The sequence below is a fragment of the Lampetra fluviatilis genome, chromosome 19 (assembly GCF_964198595.1).
Source record: "Lampetra fluviatilis chromosome 19, kcLamFluv1.1, whole genome shotgun sequence".
Taxonomy (NCBI): Eukaryota; Metazoa; Chordata; class Hyperoartia; order Petromyzontiformes; family Petromyzontidae; genus Lampetra; species Lampetra fluviatilis.
In genome coordinates, this window is record NC_136293.1 from 13,423,598 (window position 1) to 13,437,833 (window position 14,236).

Below are 14,236 nucleotides of genomic sequence, written 5' to 3' on the forward strand. Positions count from 1 at the left end.
AAAAGTCCCGAATTTAGTCAGTTGACCAATATTACATCACTTCCTCCCATGAAATCTCCGAGAGACAGCAACCCTACCAGTGGACCAAGTACACTTGAGAGCTATCTGCGTGATCTTGTTTCACGCGATTGTCATGTAAGTGTGGGTTTTCCCCAGCTACTTCGATTTGCTGCAACACTGCCGCAGAAGATGCGATTTCTGCGGCAGTCTTGAACGCTCTTACTTCCGATATTTGGAAGCCACTGGAGCTATGCCCTTTTGAATCTAGATTGAAAACAAATTTTTTGACAACTGCTTTTTGAGTTTAGTTGGTTGTCATTCCCACGCACCTCCAATTAACACGGTCGACTACGTATATGGTGCGATAGAAGTGCAACATACGCACGCACATTTGGCGATTGGCAAAAGGCAGCGGTGTGAAGCGAGCATGGCTGTGCGCAGATCCATTACCTCTCACTTGCACGACCGGCACCCCGGCAGGGAGGTTCTCCATCACCACGCCCTCGTAGACGCTCGACTCGAACACAGGCCGGTTGTCGTTCACGTCCCCGACGTGCACCGTCACCAGCACCTGCGCGACCACGTCCACTTCGTCCCGCCGGTACGTGGCTTTGACCCCGAACCGGTAGCTCCTCACTGTCTCGTGGTCGAGGGCCTTGGCCACCTTCAGCCGCCCGGTCTGGCTCAGCACCACGAACGTGTCGTCCGCGTTGTTCTCCGCTCCGCCGCCGCCGGGGACCGCGGCGTAGGTGGCGCTGTCGTTGCCCGCGAGCCTCGCCGCGCCGATCTCGCTGCCCACCTCCGCGTCCTCGGCGACCGTCAGCGCGTAGGCCGCCTCCGTGAAGGCCGGCAGCTCCGCGTCGGCGGGCAGCACGGAGATGGAGACGGGAACGACGGAGTGCTTCCTCTCTGGCCCCTTGTCCTCCGCTTTGATGAAGAACGACATCCGCGACCCTTCCAGGCCAACGAGGCTCTCCTTGGTGACGATGTGTCCCGTCAGGGGCTGCACTTCCAGGACGTCCTCCGCGGAGTCCGACTCCCCTTTGTAGAGCGTGTAGACGAGATCTGCGTTGCTTCCCTCGTCCGGGTCCGTGGCTAAGACCTGCAGGATCGCGGTCCCCTTGTCCGCGCTCGCAAGGACGTTCCCAAAATACTCGTTGGTGACAAACGTGGGCTTGTTGTCGTTCTCGTCGGTGGCGATGACTTTCACCGTGGTGAAGCCCACCCTGCCTCCCCCGTCCTTGGCCATGATGTTAATGTCGAAGACTCTTTCCAGCGGCTCTTCTCTGTCGAGGGGCTCGCTCGTGAAAATCTGCCCGTTCTCGTCGATGGTAAACCTGTCACCCGCAAACTGATTCACGATGGAGTACGACACGTGCCCCAGCGGGCCCCAGTCCTTGTCGGTGGCCTGCACCAAGGTGAGCAGGGTGCCTACCTCGGAATTCTCCGGGATCTCCTTCACGTACTCATTTTGGCCGAAGATGGGGCTGTGCAGATTTGCGCTCTGGATGTTCACGTGCACCTGGGCCGTGCTCGTGAACACCCCGTCCGACACGGAGATGTTGAGGCGGTACTGCGGAGCCAGCGTTTGTTTGCGTAGGTTGGAGATGGAGATTATGCCGGACTTGCTGTCGACCACGAAGTTCATGTGGTCGTTGCCAGAGAGGATGCTGTACTCAAGCTTGTCGGTGTCTGACGCGTCGGCGTCAGAAGCCTGCACCCTGGTGACGAAGTGGCCGCGCGGAGCAAGCTCGCTCACAAACGCTTCGTACAGCAGTTGGTTGAACACGGGAGGGTTGTCGTTTATGTCGGTGACGGTGATCGTCACCGGAACGTCGCTGGTAAGGAAGGGCATGCCACTATCCGACGCCCTCACCAAGAAATTATGGACCTGGTTTTGCTCGTAATCCAGGAATCTGGAGGTCAAAATAAGCCCGCTGCTGGAGTCGATGTAAAAGCACTCGCTGCTGTTCTTCCCGTTGTTGATAATTTGGTAGTAGAGCGCCTTGTTGGAGCCGATGTCGGCGTCGGTGGCGCTCACCTGAAGGACGGAGATCCCGATGAGCGCCGCTTCAGACAGCGTGGTGGCGTAGGCGCTCTGAGAGAAGAGCGGAGGGTTGTCGTTGACGTCCTGAACGAGGATGTCCAGGTTCACCTCGGCGTGCGAGCCCGTCACCGAGTCCGTGGCTCGCACCGTCAGCTTGAAGGTCGTCTGCGTCTCGTGGTCCAGCGAGCCGATGACATTCACGACGCCCGTGTTGAAGTCGATCGAGAACTGGTTGAAGGGGTCACCGTCCGTGATGCTGAAAATGAGAGGCAGGCCCTCTGGACTCTTCGCCTGAAGGTTAAGAATTGGCGTGTGCGGCTTAATGTTCTCGGGTACCGACTTACTGTAGAACGGCCTTTCAAATATGGGCATAGCCTTGTTAATAACGGTCACCGGGAGGCTGACTTCGGACGATAATGGAGGCACCCCAGAGTCCTTCGCCACCACGTTCACGGTGAAGTCCTTGCTCGACATGTCCGCGGTGAAACTCCTCCTCAGCGAGACGTCGCCGCTGCGTGCCTCGACGTCAAAGTACTCGTGCTCCTCCTTCAGCGAGTAGCTCACCTCGCCGTTCCGGCCGACGTCCCTGTCGACGGCCGCGATCGTGTACACGACGCTTCCCGGCGCCGCGTCCACCTCCACGACGGCGTAGTACGGCAGGTTGACGAAGATCGGGGCATTGTCGTTGACGTCCTCCACGCGGACCGTGACCACGGCGTGCGCGATGTTCGGCCGCGCCCGGGCGTCGCTCCTCACCTCCACCAACACTTCGTAGCGCTCCTGCTTCTCCCTGTCAAACGGAACGCCCGTCGTTTGCAGGATCCCCGCGGTCGGCTTGATCTCGAACATCCCGCTCGGGTTGAGCACGCTGTAGGTCAGCGGCTCGTTCACGCCGCTGCCCACGGCCGCGATCACGGCCAGGACGACGACCTCCGTGCTGTTCTCCGGAACGCTCGCGGAGTACGTCTGCGGAACCCGGAGTTCGCCGGTGGATATCTCCCGAACCGAAACCTTCACCTGTGCTGTGCTCACAAATTTCCCGTCGAACACCTTGACCGCGAGCTCGTATCGGCTCCGAAGGTGAGTGGCATTCTGTACCGAGATGTCGCCGGTCCGAGCATTGATGGCGAACTTGTCTCCGACGTTTCCAGTCGAGATGCTGAAGGTCAGCGAGGTGTCGGTGTCCGGGTCGGTGGCCGACATGCTCAGCAGGCGGACGCCGCTGTAGGTCGGCGTGAGCAGCACCGTCTCGTACACGGCCCTCGAGAATATTGGCGGAGAGTCGTTGGCGTCCAGCACCGTGATGGTCACGTTGGCGGGCGTTTCGGCGGAAAGCTTCGGGCTGCCGCTGTCCGACACGCGCACCTGGAAGTGGAACTCGGGCGTCTTTTCGTGATCGAGCACCTTGATCATCTTGATGGCCCCCGTGCTGGAATCGATGGAAAAGTACGTCTGGGCTTCGTGCTCGACGATCTGATAGACGAGCAGCGAGTTCTGTTCACTGTCCAGGTCGGTGGCGCGGATAACGAGGGGGACGTTCTTGCCGTTGAGCACCACGGTGTGTGCCTGCGCCTCCTCGCTGACGACCCCGCGGTACTGCGGGCAATCGAACACGGGCGCATTGTCGTTCTCGTCGCTCAGGTGGATCGACACGGACGCATTGGTCGAGAGCCCCACCATGTTTGTGGCCTGTATTGTCAGTTGGTACGACGGCTTCCGTTCATAGTCCAGGAGCTCTTTGGTGGTGATGACCCCGGAGGTCGGATTCACGTAAAAGGTATCCTCGAAATTCCCGTCCCTTATTTCGTAATTGACCGTCGAGCGACTGGAGGCCGTCACCATGAGCACGAAGCTCCCGGGCCTGGCCCCTTCGCTGACCTCCGCCGAGTAGTCTTTGGAGGCGAATTTCGGCGGGGCGTTGTCCGCGACGGTGACGAGCACGCGGACGGCGGCGGTGGCGCTGCGGGGCGGCTCCCCCCTGTCCACCGCCCTCAGCGCCAGCTCGTAGGCCTCCACCACGGCCCTGTCCAGCTCCTTGGCCACGGAGAGGATGCCCATCGTGGGGTGGATGGTGAACGAATTCCCCACGTTTCCTGTCAGACGACGCGCGGGGCGCGCGGGGCGAGAAAAGACCACCGCGAACGTTTTAAAGTAGCACGCGTAAATAATACTGACTTATTTTGTTCCTCACTGCGTTTAGATACATTTTTACTTATTGACGGGTTTTTTTAGTGACTAAACGAGTGAATTTGTAGACCAAATGGAATTGTTACCATACATTATGGGGGAAGCTGTAGCATGGATGAGGTGGCTGGGAGATGTGGCTGGGAAAGAAGTGGCTGAGGGAGAGGCGGCTGGGAGAGGCGGCTGGTTACCGGCTTCGATGCTGTAGGTGACCTCGGCGTTGGGGCCCCTGTCGCGGTCGAGGGCGACGACCTCCAGCACGGCGGAGCCCAGGGCGGCCGACTCGACCACGCGGCCCTCGTAGTGGCGGCTGGTGAAGAGGGGCGCGTGGTCGTTGGAGTCTCGCACGTTCACCACCACCGTCGCGTACGCCTTCTGCACGGGGATCTCGCTGTCCCTCACCTGCTTGCAAAGGAAAGTCAAGCAAATGGTTATTGTCAATTAATTTAATAATAATTGCTGCCATTATTTTCCAACGTGTATCCCGCTGCCAAATCCATTCTGAACTCTCGCAGAGCAGTGGACCCTTTCATGTTGATAGAAGCCCTTGATGTGCATGCCGCAGAGCGACCTTCGAGATACCTGCAAGTGACCCCTGGTCTGCACAGTCGATGGAACCACCTTCCCACCCGCTCTGCATATAAGAGTAACGTCTTTCACATGACAGTCAAATTCATATTTTAACATTAATGGGATTTAGCCAGAAAAAGTGGAAACCAAATGTAATGAGATGTTTTATTTTGTACTGAAACGGGTGACCGAGCTGAAACCATCAATCCACTATACACTTGAGAAGCCAGTTTAAGCACAGACCTGGATTTGAACCCATGTCCTTGAGCCATGTGGCCACCTCAATGTGACATGTGTCTATGCTTGGTGCCAGAACCTGTGGGTGCCACCGTGGCCATTCGAGGCAGTGATGAGGTGCAGAGAATCCCACCACCCAGAAGAGCAATATACGACAATGCCCAGCCAGCTCTGAGGCAGTGTGGGAAATTCCACATTCCCTCGGCACAAATCCAACACCTTCAGTTAACGCAGCGGGAACATTCACACAGGCTGCACACAAATAAAATTCAACCACAAAGCAGCGCCCCCCCCCCGCCACCCCCCTCCCCCCCCGCCGTGCGTGCCTCTCTGTGAAGCAGCAACGTCGTTACCATGACGGTGAGGATGTGGCTCTGCTTGGTCTCGTGGTCCAGGCTCTCGACGGTGGAGAGCGCGCCCGTGTTGTAGTCGAGCTTGAACTTGCGCAGGCTGGCGACGTCGGTGCTGCTCACGATGGAGAAGGTGAGCGAGCTCGTGTCGTCGCGGTCCGTCGCGTTCAGCCGCAGGATCTCCGTGTTGGGAGGCGTCTCCTCGGAGACGCTCACCTCGTAGCGCGTCCGCGAGAACTGCGGCCGATGCTCGTTGGTGTTGATGACGCTCACCTCCACCTGAGGCCGGCACAAGGGGGGGCGGGGGGGGGGGTAAAGTGTCAGCCCCGTGCTGCAGATGTACAAAGGCAACAATCTCCCTGCGTGGTGCACATCGATATGCCTGCTCATTCACTCAATCTGAGATTGAGTTTGTGCGTATCCTGCCAATGCATACATGCTGCGGATTAATTGTTTCAAACACGGCAGTATTTTATTCACTTTTTGTTATTTATTTTGTTAATTCGTAAATTTCAAACCAAAGACAAATTAATGTTCGTCCTTAACCAGTTACACATGTCATGTTCTTTTTTTGTGAAATACACAACTTTTATTTTTTATTCCACATTCCCTCCACTCACATTGGCTGGCCGCATGTTTTGCTTGGATAATATGAATCCATTCCCATCTATACTAAATTACTCGCTGTGAACTATAAAATATATCATTCATTTCGATCTGAAACCGTTTAAGTGAAAGTGTTTAAGTTGGCACGAAACCCATAAAAACACGACTTTCAACTTGTGAGAGTTCAACCTCTCGGTTGTCAAGAGCGGCGACTCCCGTTGCTGCCCTCCATGCCACACCAGGGACTTGCGGACTCCAGCAGCCAGTGAACCCAACAAGCAGAACACTTTATGGGCCACTTATCGGCAGTCTAAGGGTCATTTATCACAGGTCATGAGGCACAACTGACCCACTGCCTAGCAGTTACAAGCAGGAGTGGGGGGGGGCCTTCGTCCCGGGTCACGTTTCACTATCATGGTCGACTGCAACAGCCTCAAATTACTGTCAGCAACACGATCCCCGACTCTTGCCCCATATGAATATGTATGTTTGTTTGGTTGGACTTCCTCTGCACCGTACATAGCCAACCGTGCTAATCGGACATGCAAGTGAATTACATTTGAGTCAGACTGTACCCCTTTCTGAAATAAAAAACGAGTTTACACGTTAAATGTGTTACAAGTTGTCCATGAAAGTCGCACACAATGCTCGTATTGATAGGTTAAGTGCAGGGGCATGATGATATTGCACTAAAATCCATGCAAGGTATGTGCAATGCGGTGCTACGAGCAGCTGGGAGGCTTGCATTCCAAATATCAGTCGGCAGAGGGCAGTCTAGGCACAAGGGAAATGCACCACCCAAACGCGGCAAATGACCAAGCAGCTTCACACAGACTGACACGGAGTTGAAAAACTGTGTGACCTTGCCACTATCGCACATTATTAATCTGGCAATTATGCATGACAAAAATTAAACAGCTCAGACAAAAGATTACAAATAATGGAAGGGAAAGGCTGATTATGTCTAAATTGTTAATTATCCCAAATCCTGGCTTTCTGAGAGTGATAGACCCTCGGCTTTTTAATTTCTATTTGCATACACAATTACGTTTACACAATGAAAGGAGTTGACACTCAACAATTAGCAAATAATAACTAAAAGGCTACATTGCAAGCTAGCGATGACGTGCTTTGGAGCAGACGAAGTGGGATGATGTATTTCTTGACAAACGAGCTAAACTTTTATATTTTAATCTCCAAAATGTAAAAATAGCACGCACGTGTGTTGCCCATCTGTTGTACTTATATCACGGCCAAGGTCACACGTGCCCTGCATGTCGTCGTGAACACAAGACCAGTTGCAAGGTGGCTCAGGAGACTCGTAATTTCTGGGTGAAGAGCGCCAAGCCTCTCTGTGCTTGTGGGTTAGAACCTGGGTAACCAAATTCGTTCTAACAGCAAGATGATGGTCTCATCCCAGTGACCAGGTAATTGCACACTAAAGGAATGGTATAAATGTGATATTTAAAAGCAATGAAAATTTCTAATTTGTAAAATATAAAGGTCACGTTTAAATGCGAGGAACACTCATGGCAGAGCGGCAGAGCACGAAGGAGTGCCCGCCAAGTGGTAAGTAAAAGATGAAAGTTGTTATGGAAGCAGAAGTAACGATGCGAGCATTCCAGAAGAACTTGTCTTCATCTCATGCCATGCCTCCAATATCAACAAAACAACGTTTTGCAGACAGCTGTCAATCCACTGCTGGATGAAGGCCTCCTTGCCCCATACTGCACCTGCGAGTTCGCCATTAGCGGGGGGGGGAGCCAGGACCAGTTAAGATATCACGCGCCACTGATGCTAGCCGTGCCGCCGGCCCTTCAATGTCACAAGTGACAATTATTTTTTGGTGACGAAAACCCAGATAAACCTACGGCCGTGACACTGAGCAGGCGAGCAGGCGAGAGCAGTCGTCAATAAATTGTCTCCACCAAAGGGGCGGTGGTGAGTTGGGGAGCCACAGAGGAAGGCATCGCCACGCAGCTTCAAGGAGACGTTTTCAAGAGTCACTACTCCGCTGATGAAAATAGCTGACGTCATGTCTTAATAAAATACACATCTGCGTCAGGTATTGTATATTCTGCGCACATAATTCACATTGGCCAGAGTAAACATATTTAAGTTCTCTTCAGGGTTTTTAAACAAACTTATAATATTGTTGTGCAACACATTTAACAAAAAGCCACTCTATTGTAAGGGATTGTTGAGTTTGTTCAGTAGTAGATAGAACAACTAATTCTTAGCCTTACTCTTACACGAAGACAACTGGCTAAGTACATAAGCAATGAGCAATTGGATGCAACTGGGGGGGGGGAGGGGTTCCAATGCAAAGTTCTCAAGTAATATACAATAATTAATATTGGTGACTGAGCTCAATGGAAGGCGACGGTCACCAAAGTCTTTGCGAAAGGAGATAGCACACACAGCGAGAGACAGGGTCCAAAACGTACAATTCGAACAACAATTATTGACCCGTTCATTTTCTTCCGTGTGTGTTCACACACCCAGGGTCCGATATAGATTCAAGGAGTAGTCGGAGCTAATGGTCTCAGCTTGACCAACCGACGCAAGTGCACACTCGAGCTCTGCGGTATACGAGGCTCTGCCTCTGCGTTCAGCAATGAGTCACTCCAGCCGCGTGTTTTCCACTGCAATACAAGTGGCTTCGTTCCCATTGCAATTTACTCGCTCTCCAAACTATTTGTTTTCGCTGTGACATCAACATAAACTGCGCCACACACAATGGGACATCTGTATCGTTGTTGGGCACTTGATGTGTTTTGTTGCAGACGAGAACAACAGAAGGGAGAACTGTCAAGGCGAGCAGTTTTTCCGTCTTCCCTGCCGCCTCAACGACCGCTCGGTCTGGGCGGACACACACGACGAGAGAGCGATCCAAGTGGGGAAGGGGAAGCCCGACCACCGCGGTGGGGGCTGCTTGCAGCGACGAGTGCACGCGCACATCGATCACGAGCACATTTTGAATCGATAAGCGCCGCGGGGCGAGTTGTAACTTTGTGTGGCCCACGAAAAGTAAAACGACGGAGGACTTCACTTGCTTGCGTGCGCATGCGGTAGCGTGGCGATTAATGTGAAGCATTTACCCAGGGGGTGGGTGGGTGGGTGGGGGGGACACACCAAGTTTCGAGACTCTTCTCCGGAGGGTCCTGCATTTGGATGTTTGGCTAATACGATTAATGAGTGTTGGGAATAGTTGTGGTGGGAAACTATGAAGGGTGCCTTATAAGTGCACATTATTGTTATTATTATTTGAAGAAACCCAAGCAATTCGAGGGCATTGCACTTAGCAATGTCATCCCGTGGCCACCTCACAGCCACAACATCTGGCAAGCCGACAACTGCACATGGCAAGCCATTTGTTGATTCGGATTCTGAAGCCCTGGTGCTCACCCATCCGAGGAATAATGGGGCTTCTGTGATGACGTGCCTGTAGGGTGACCGGTCATCGGCAATAATACATATTCATCATTCCAGTGGTAATCAAAACAATAACAATTCCAGTGACGGTCGTTTAAAATACTCTTTTTACACGATCACCACTTACTTAACTGTGAGCGGGTATGTGTACGAGTCCATTCGTGGTGGAATAACGATGAAGGAAGGCGTTGTGCTACAATGTCAGCGACCTGGGTTCAAATCCCAGGCAAGCAAAGAAACCAGTGTTCATTTGTATCTGCACCCATATCGGGTCAACACAGGTCAATTAAACCCTAAATGAGTCGAGTACAGACCACATCAGACCCTTGTCCCCCTCGTGTGCCTCGCCAGCGATAATCCTGTACACGCTTACTAATGGCACTCGCTCGATGGCTATAACGAGAAACCTTGTCCTCACACGTCTGCCTTTGTTATGAGACTGGAAGGTATATTACATCAACCATTGCTGCCCACCTTGGTCCACTGAATTTTTTCTATGTTCAGTGGATTTCAGTAATGTTTCACCCAAACTGCACTAACTGGTCTTGCTATTTCTCCATCGCTTCAGACACCGGTGAGCCAACAATTGGCAAAGCCCAATTACACCCAGTGGGTGGCTGGGTGTGATAAATAATTATAACTCATTAAGTGAGCGTGGATGAGTGCAATGTCCTTGAAAAATAATAAGCTCTGATGTTGCCAGCTAGACAGCTGCTTACAACTTACGGAGGCCCCAAGCTGTTCATGAGAAATTATCAAAAATTGGTATGTGAAATGGAATAACCGTACAAGGCAGGGTGACGTAGCAGCAAGGTTAACGCTGCAATCCACCGCAGCCCTCGTGTGGTGGTTCCTTCGCCACGAGACAAGTGAGCGATTGAGGAAGCTTGGGAACGATAACAAATGTTGGTCGCGATTAATTTTTTTTCAAATGACAAAATTAACGTACGACCTGGGCAAGAACACAAGGGGGGGGGGGGGGTGTCAGGTCAAAGTCACGTGGTTCAGACACAAGATTACGATTTAGCTTGTAAAGTTGAGGTTTTGGTCAATAAAAGTGGTTTACGATTGAGATTGGTGACATTCGTTAAAGGGCGCCACAGTGGCGAGATGTTTACAACCTCGCTGGGTATACAGCAGGTCGTGAGTTCGATCCCAGCCCTGACGCCTGCTGTATATGTGGAGTTTGCGTGTACTCCCTGTGGTCGTGTGGATTTTTCTCCGGGTCCTCCAGTTTTCCCCTCCACATTTAGAAACAACGTGCGTTTAGAGTATTTGACTGCTAGACATTTCCAGACGCCACTTCGTTGAACTATCATTTGTTGCCAGTGGACCTTACCTGGTAAAATAAACAAAACAGTTTAGTTTTAAAGAGTTTAGTTCTATGTAACGTTGTGGAGTATCCATGCCACCTTTTATTTATACCAGTATCATACTGTTTCATATAGAATCATTATAGTTCCACATCTCCCATGAGCACGCTTGGCAACGTACGGTGCTAAAGAAGTTCAACTAACATCCATCGTCATCATCAGCCACGGCCTATCTAATGGCTGGATGAGGGTCAGTGATGACACGGCACGACCCAAGGCGTTTCCCCCCCCCCCATCCCTCGTGATCTTGCGATGTCACCACCTACCGATCTACCGATCCTCTGCACCCGTCCCGTCCCACTGCGCCGTCACGGCAGCGGCTGCGGTTTGTTCGCTCTCTTGGCTGCCACTCCATCGTCAGCCTCGACCGTCAGCCATGATCCTCCCCAGTGATGTGTCCTGCCTAAGCCGACTTGCCTTGCTAAGCAGTCAATATTATCCCTCTCAACTTGTTTTCGTAACCTTATTTGTTCGCGTATATCCCTCCACGGTTCTTTACGTGGAGTTTTCGGATTTTTTTTCCATCCATTTTGTCATTGGTCAAAGCTCCGTTGCGGATGTAAGGGCAGGCAATGTGCACCTCAGTGAAACATTCCAGGAGGAGCATTGTCTTGCTCCTTGTCGATTATCCAGTTTAGTCTTTCAAAAGCACTCAGCCTGGTCTCCCTCGCCTCTTTAAGTCATTACTTCTCATCCCGGTTTGCCTCTAATAACTTCCCCAGGCATATGTCTTCTAACGTGTTTTCTGTTTGTGTCTGTCATACAGACATCCTCAACGTACGCGGAACTCGTTGTTTGCGACTCTCATTTTGCTCACATTTATTTAGATGGGTTGTTGTTCTTAATAACCGAGTCATCAGACCGTTGCTTAAAAAGAACGCTGACAATGTCTGGATGCTCTAATGCTCTGATGTGCGTCTACATGTGCAGCAAAAACTAATCCTGTTGCAGATTTGTTCATCTGTGTAATTAAGGCAGAACACAGCTCCTCCTTTGTAAAGAGAGAGATGATTTTCAGTATACAATGTATTAATAAAAACATTATAGAAGCGTTAATAATTGGGCAATTCTGCCCTTAAAAATCCAGATGCAATGAATGTAAAAAACGCAGCCAAAGAGAATCACAGTGCCAAGGTTCAGTGAGATTCACTTTAAAAAGGCCCGGTGATAATGATCGCCAATTTACTGACGGCGGGAGTCATTTTCTTTATTTAAACTAATCCATTGCATTGAGACCCCTCTCCAAAGAGGGCACTTGATATTGAACCTGTCCATCAGTGGCTAATTCACACAGGCTCCACCACAAATAGCATCTGGAGTAACTTATCAAGGGGTAGCACGTTCGACCAACCACATGCAAGACCAAAGCCCATATGCAAGTAATCGTTTGCACATGCAACCAATCTTATTTTATGTAAACAGTGTTGCTCTACATGTAAATGACTTCGTTGATTAACTAAAACTCCCTTTCTGTGTAGTTATCGCTGGCATTCTTTTTCGGTTGTTGAAATCCACGCGCAAGACTTAAAACTCAGTTCTGAGACATAGTTTCCATAGAAATGTCATAGTGCGTGACGTTCTATTTAACATTAGCTTATAAAACCATGAGCACACATTGCTGCTATTTTTTTAGTTCTATTTAAAAAAAAAGAACCTTTCGACCCCATAATGGAAAAACCGAACAAGAAAGCGCCGCATGAGACGAGACATAAAAAATAAACCTTTGAAAAATATCCCGGATAAAGAAAGGGGCAGGTGGGTGGGCTGGAGGTCACGCACGCCTGCCTCAAACTCCACGGATTTTTCGTTCCACCGCCCAGCTCACCTACGGCGACTTGTCTTGTGGGCACGTGGGGATCAAATAAAGCGCACATCCGAAAGAGGGTACCTCGTGAGGGTTGGTAAAGTAAAAAAAAGGCCCATGGCAACCATCATGAGCCTTTGTGTGGCACAGACGATGTACCCACACGTATGTACGTATGCATGCATGCTGAACTTATTTCGTACCGTACGTAGCCAACCGTGCTAATCGGAGGTGCGGGGGGGGAAGGACTGTCAACTGAACACAGAAAGCGGCACTAAGGAAATTAGTTTTTCACGAACACGTTTAAAGCTGTCTCTGATGATGCATCGCCTAAACGTATGGAATATTTTCCACAGCGTGCATCTAAAGCAACACACACACATTTTACTGAATGGCTAAAACAAAATGCATAAGTGTTATATAAGGCTCCCAATAAATAGCGGATTGGGTTGAGGGCTCCTGTCAAAAAATGTGAAATTGTGCACACCGTTCATTAAATCACTTGCAATCAACCCTTCAAATGATGAAGTGTCTTTTCATGCATTCTTGAACATGTGAAGGGCTGTAATTCTTTCATATTACTACTATTTGAATTAATGGATGTTTTCCAGACACGTCGTATGTCAATAACTATCCTTTATGCTCCGTGAGCCTCTATCCAATGTACTCAGTGCAAGATTTCATCATATCATGATTTGTTCTTTTGCCTGCGAAGTGTTATTTGAGACACACACACACACTGTTTTTTCCCAAATATGTTCTCATGCAGTTTACAGAAGCGATATCACTGACGAAGGTGCTCACACGGGCACACTCCTTGCAGATGAATCTCTTCTGTTGTCACCTCACAAGGCCGGGTAAGTCAGTCTCCTACCTGGATGGCAGGACAGGGACAAAGCAGTGCGGTGTGAAATGTGGTGTTGGTTGTGCAGTTATGGACGCTTTAATCGAGATCCTAGCACTGTGCTAAGAGACCGTTTGTTTGATGGAGGTGTTGGAATTGAATGTCAGATCAAAGTTCTGGCCACTGTCTGCACACCCTGTTGTAATGTTTACGAATGATTAATCGACAGAAGTACCCGCAGCATGGACGATAAACCTCCACAAGTGGCTAATAAAATATCTGGCATAGGTAAAGTCTTCCAACAGGGCTCGCACAGACACACACACGCGTATCTGCTTCCCCTGTGTCGGCTGGACTTTGCTCAGAATGAGTTGTATGAAACTCAGTGGCTCCTTAGAGTATATGTATGCATGCATGTGTGTTTAATTGCACACATGAAGACTAAAACAATAATCCCAGGCTTGAGCTTCAGACTGATCAAGTTATTTTGGCAAGTACCTATCAAGGTTTACGGGGTGCATGGGGGTGTAGCCAGTACCACGCCCCGGGCCACATTTGCTTCCATAGGGGCCGATGTTACACACCGCACCAAGCACTCAGTCGAGGCCGAGTCAACCGAGGAAGAGTCTGGGAGAAGCGCTGATATCATTTGCCGCATGTCAGCCATGGCCGGAAATCAAACTTTGTTGTGGGACATGCCGACGGCTCTGCCACGGCAGCACACTCGCAAGCAGGTGGAAGGAGGGGGGGGGGCTGAGCCACGCCACGAGGATGAACTAGTTGGAC

At 50.9% G+C, this 14,236-nt stretch overlaps 1 protein-coding gene across 4 annotated transcripts in view; it reads right to left on the minus strand.

Moving 5' to 3' along the window:
- Positions 1–14,236, minus strand: part of LOC144937706 (protocadherin Fat 1-like) — a 231,791-nt gene that overhangs the window by 45,620 nt on the left and 171,935 nt on the right. For 2 of the 4 annotated variants that reach the window (XM_078865142.1, XM_078865139.1), the window contains exons 9-11: positions 5,392–5,667; positions 4,423–4,633; positions 451–4,140 (exon numbers count right to left, since the gene is read on the minus strand). In XM_078865142.1, coding sequence (XP_078721268.1) covers positions 451–4,140; positions 4,423–4,633; positions 5,392–5,667 — 4,177 coding nt within the window. Of the gene's footprint in view, positions 1–450; positions 4,141–4,422; positions 4,637–5,391; positions 5,668–14,236 lie in introns of all 4 variants that reach the window. The other 2 variants (XM_078865140.1, XM_078865138.1) reach the window with 1 other exon arrangement.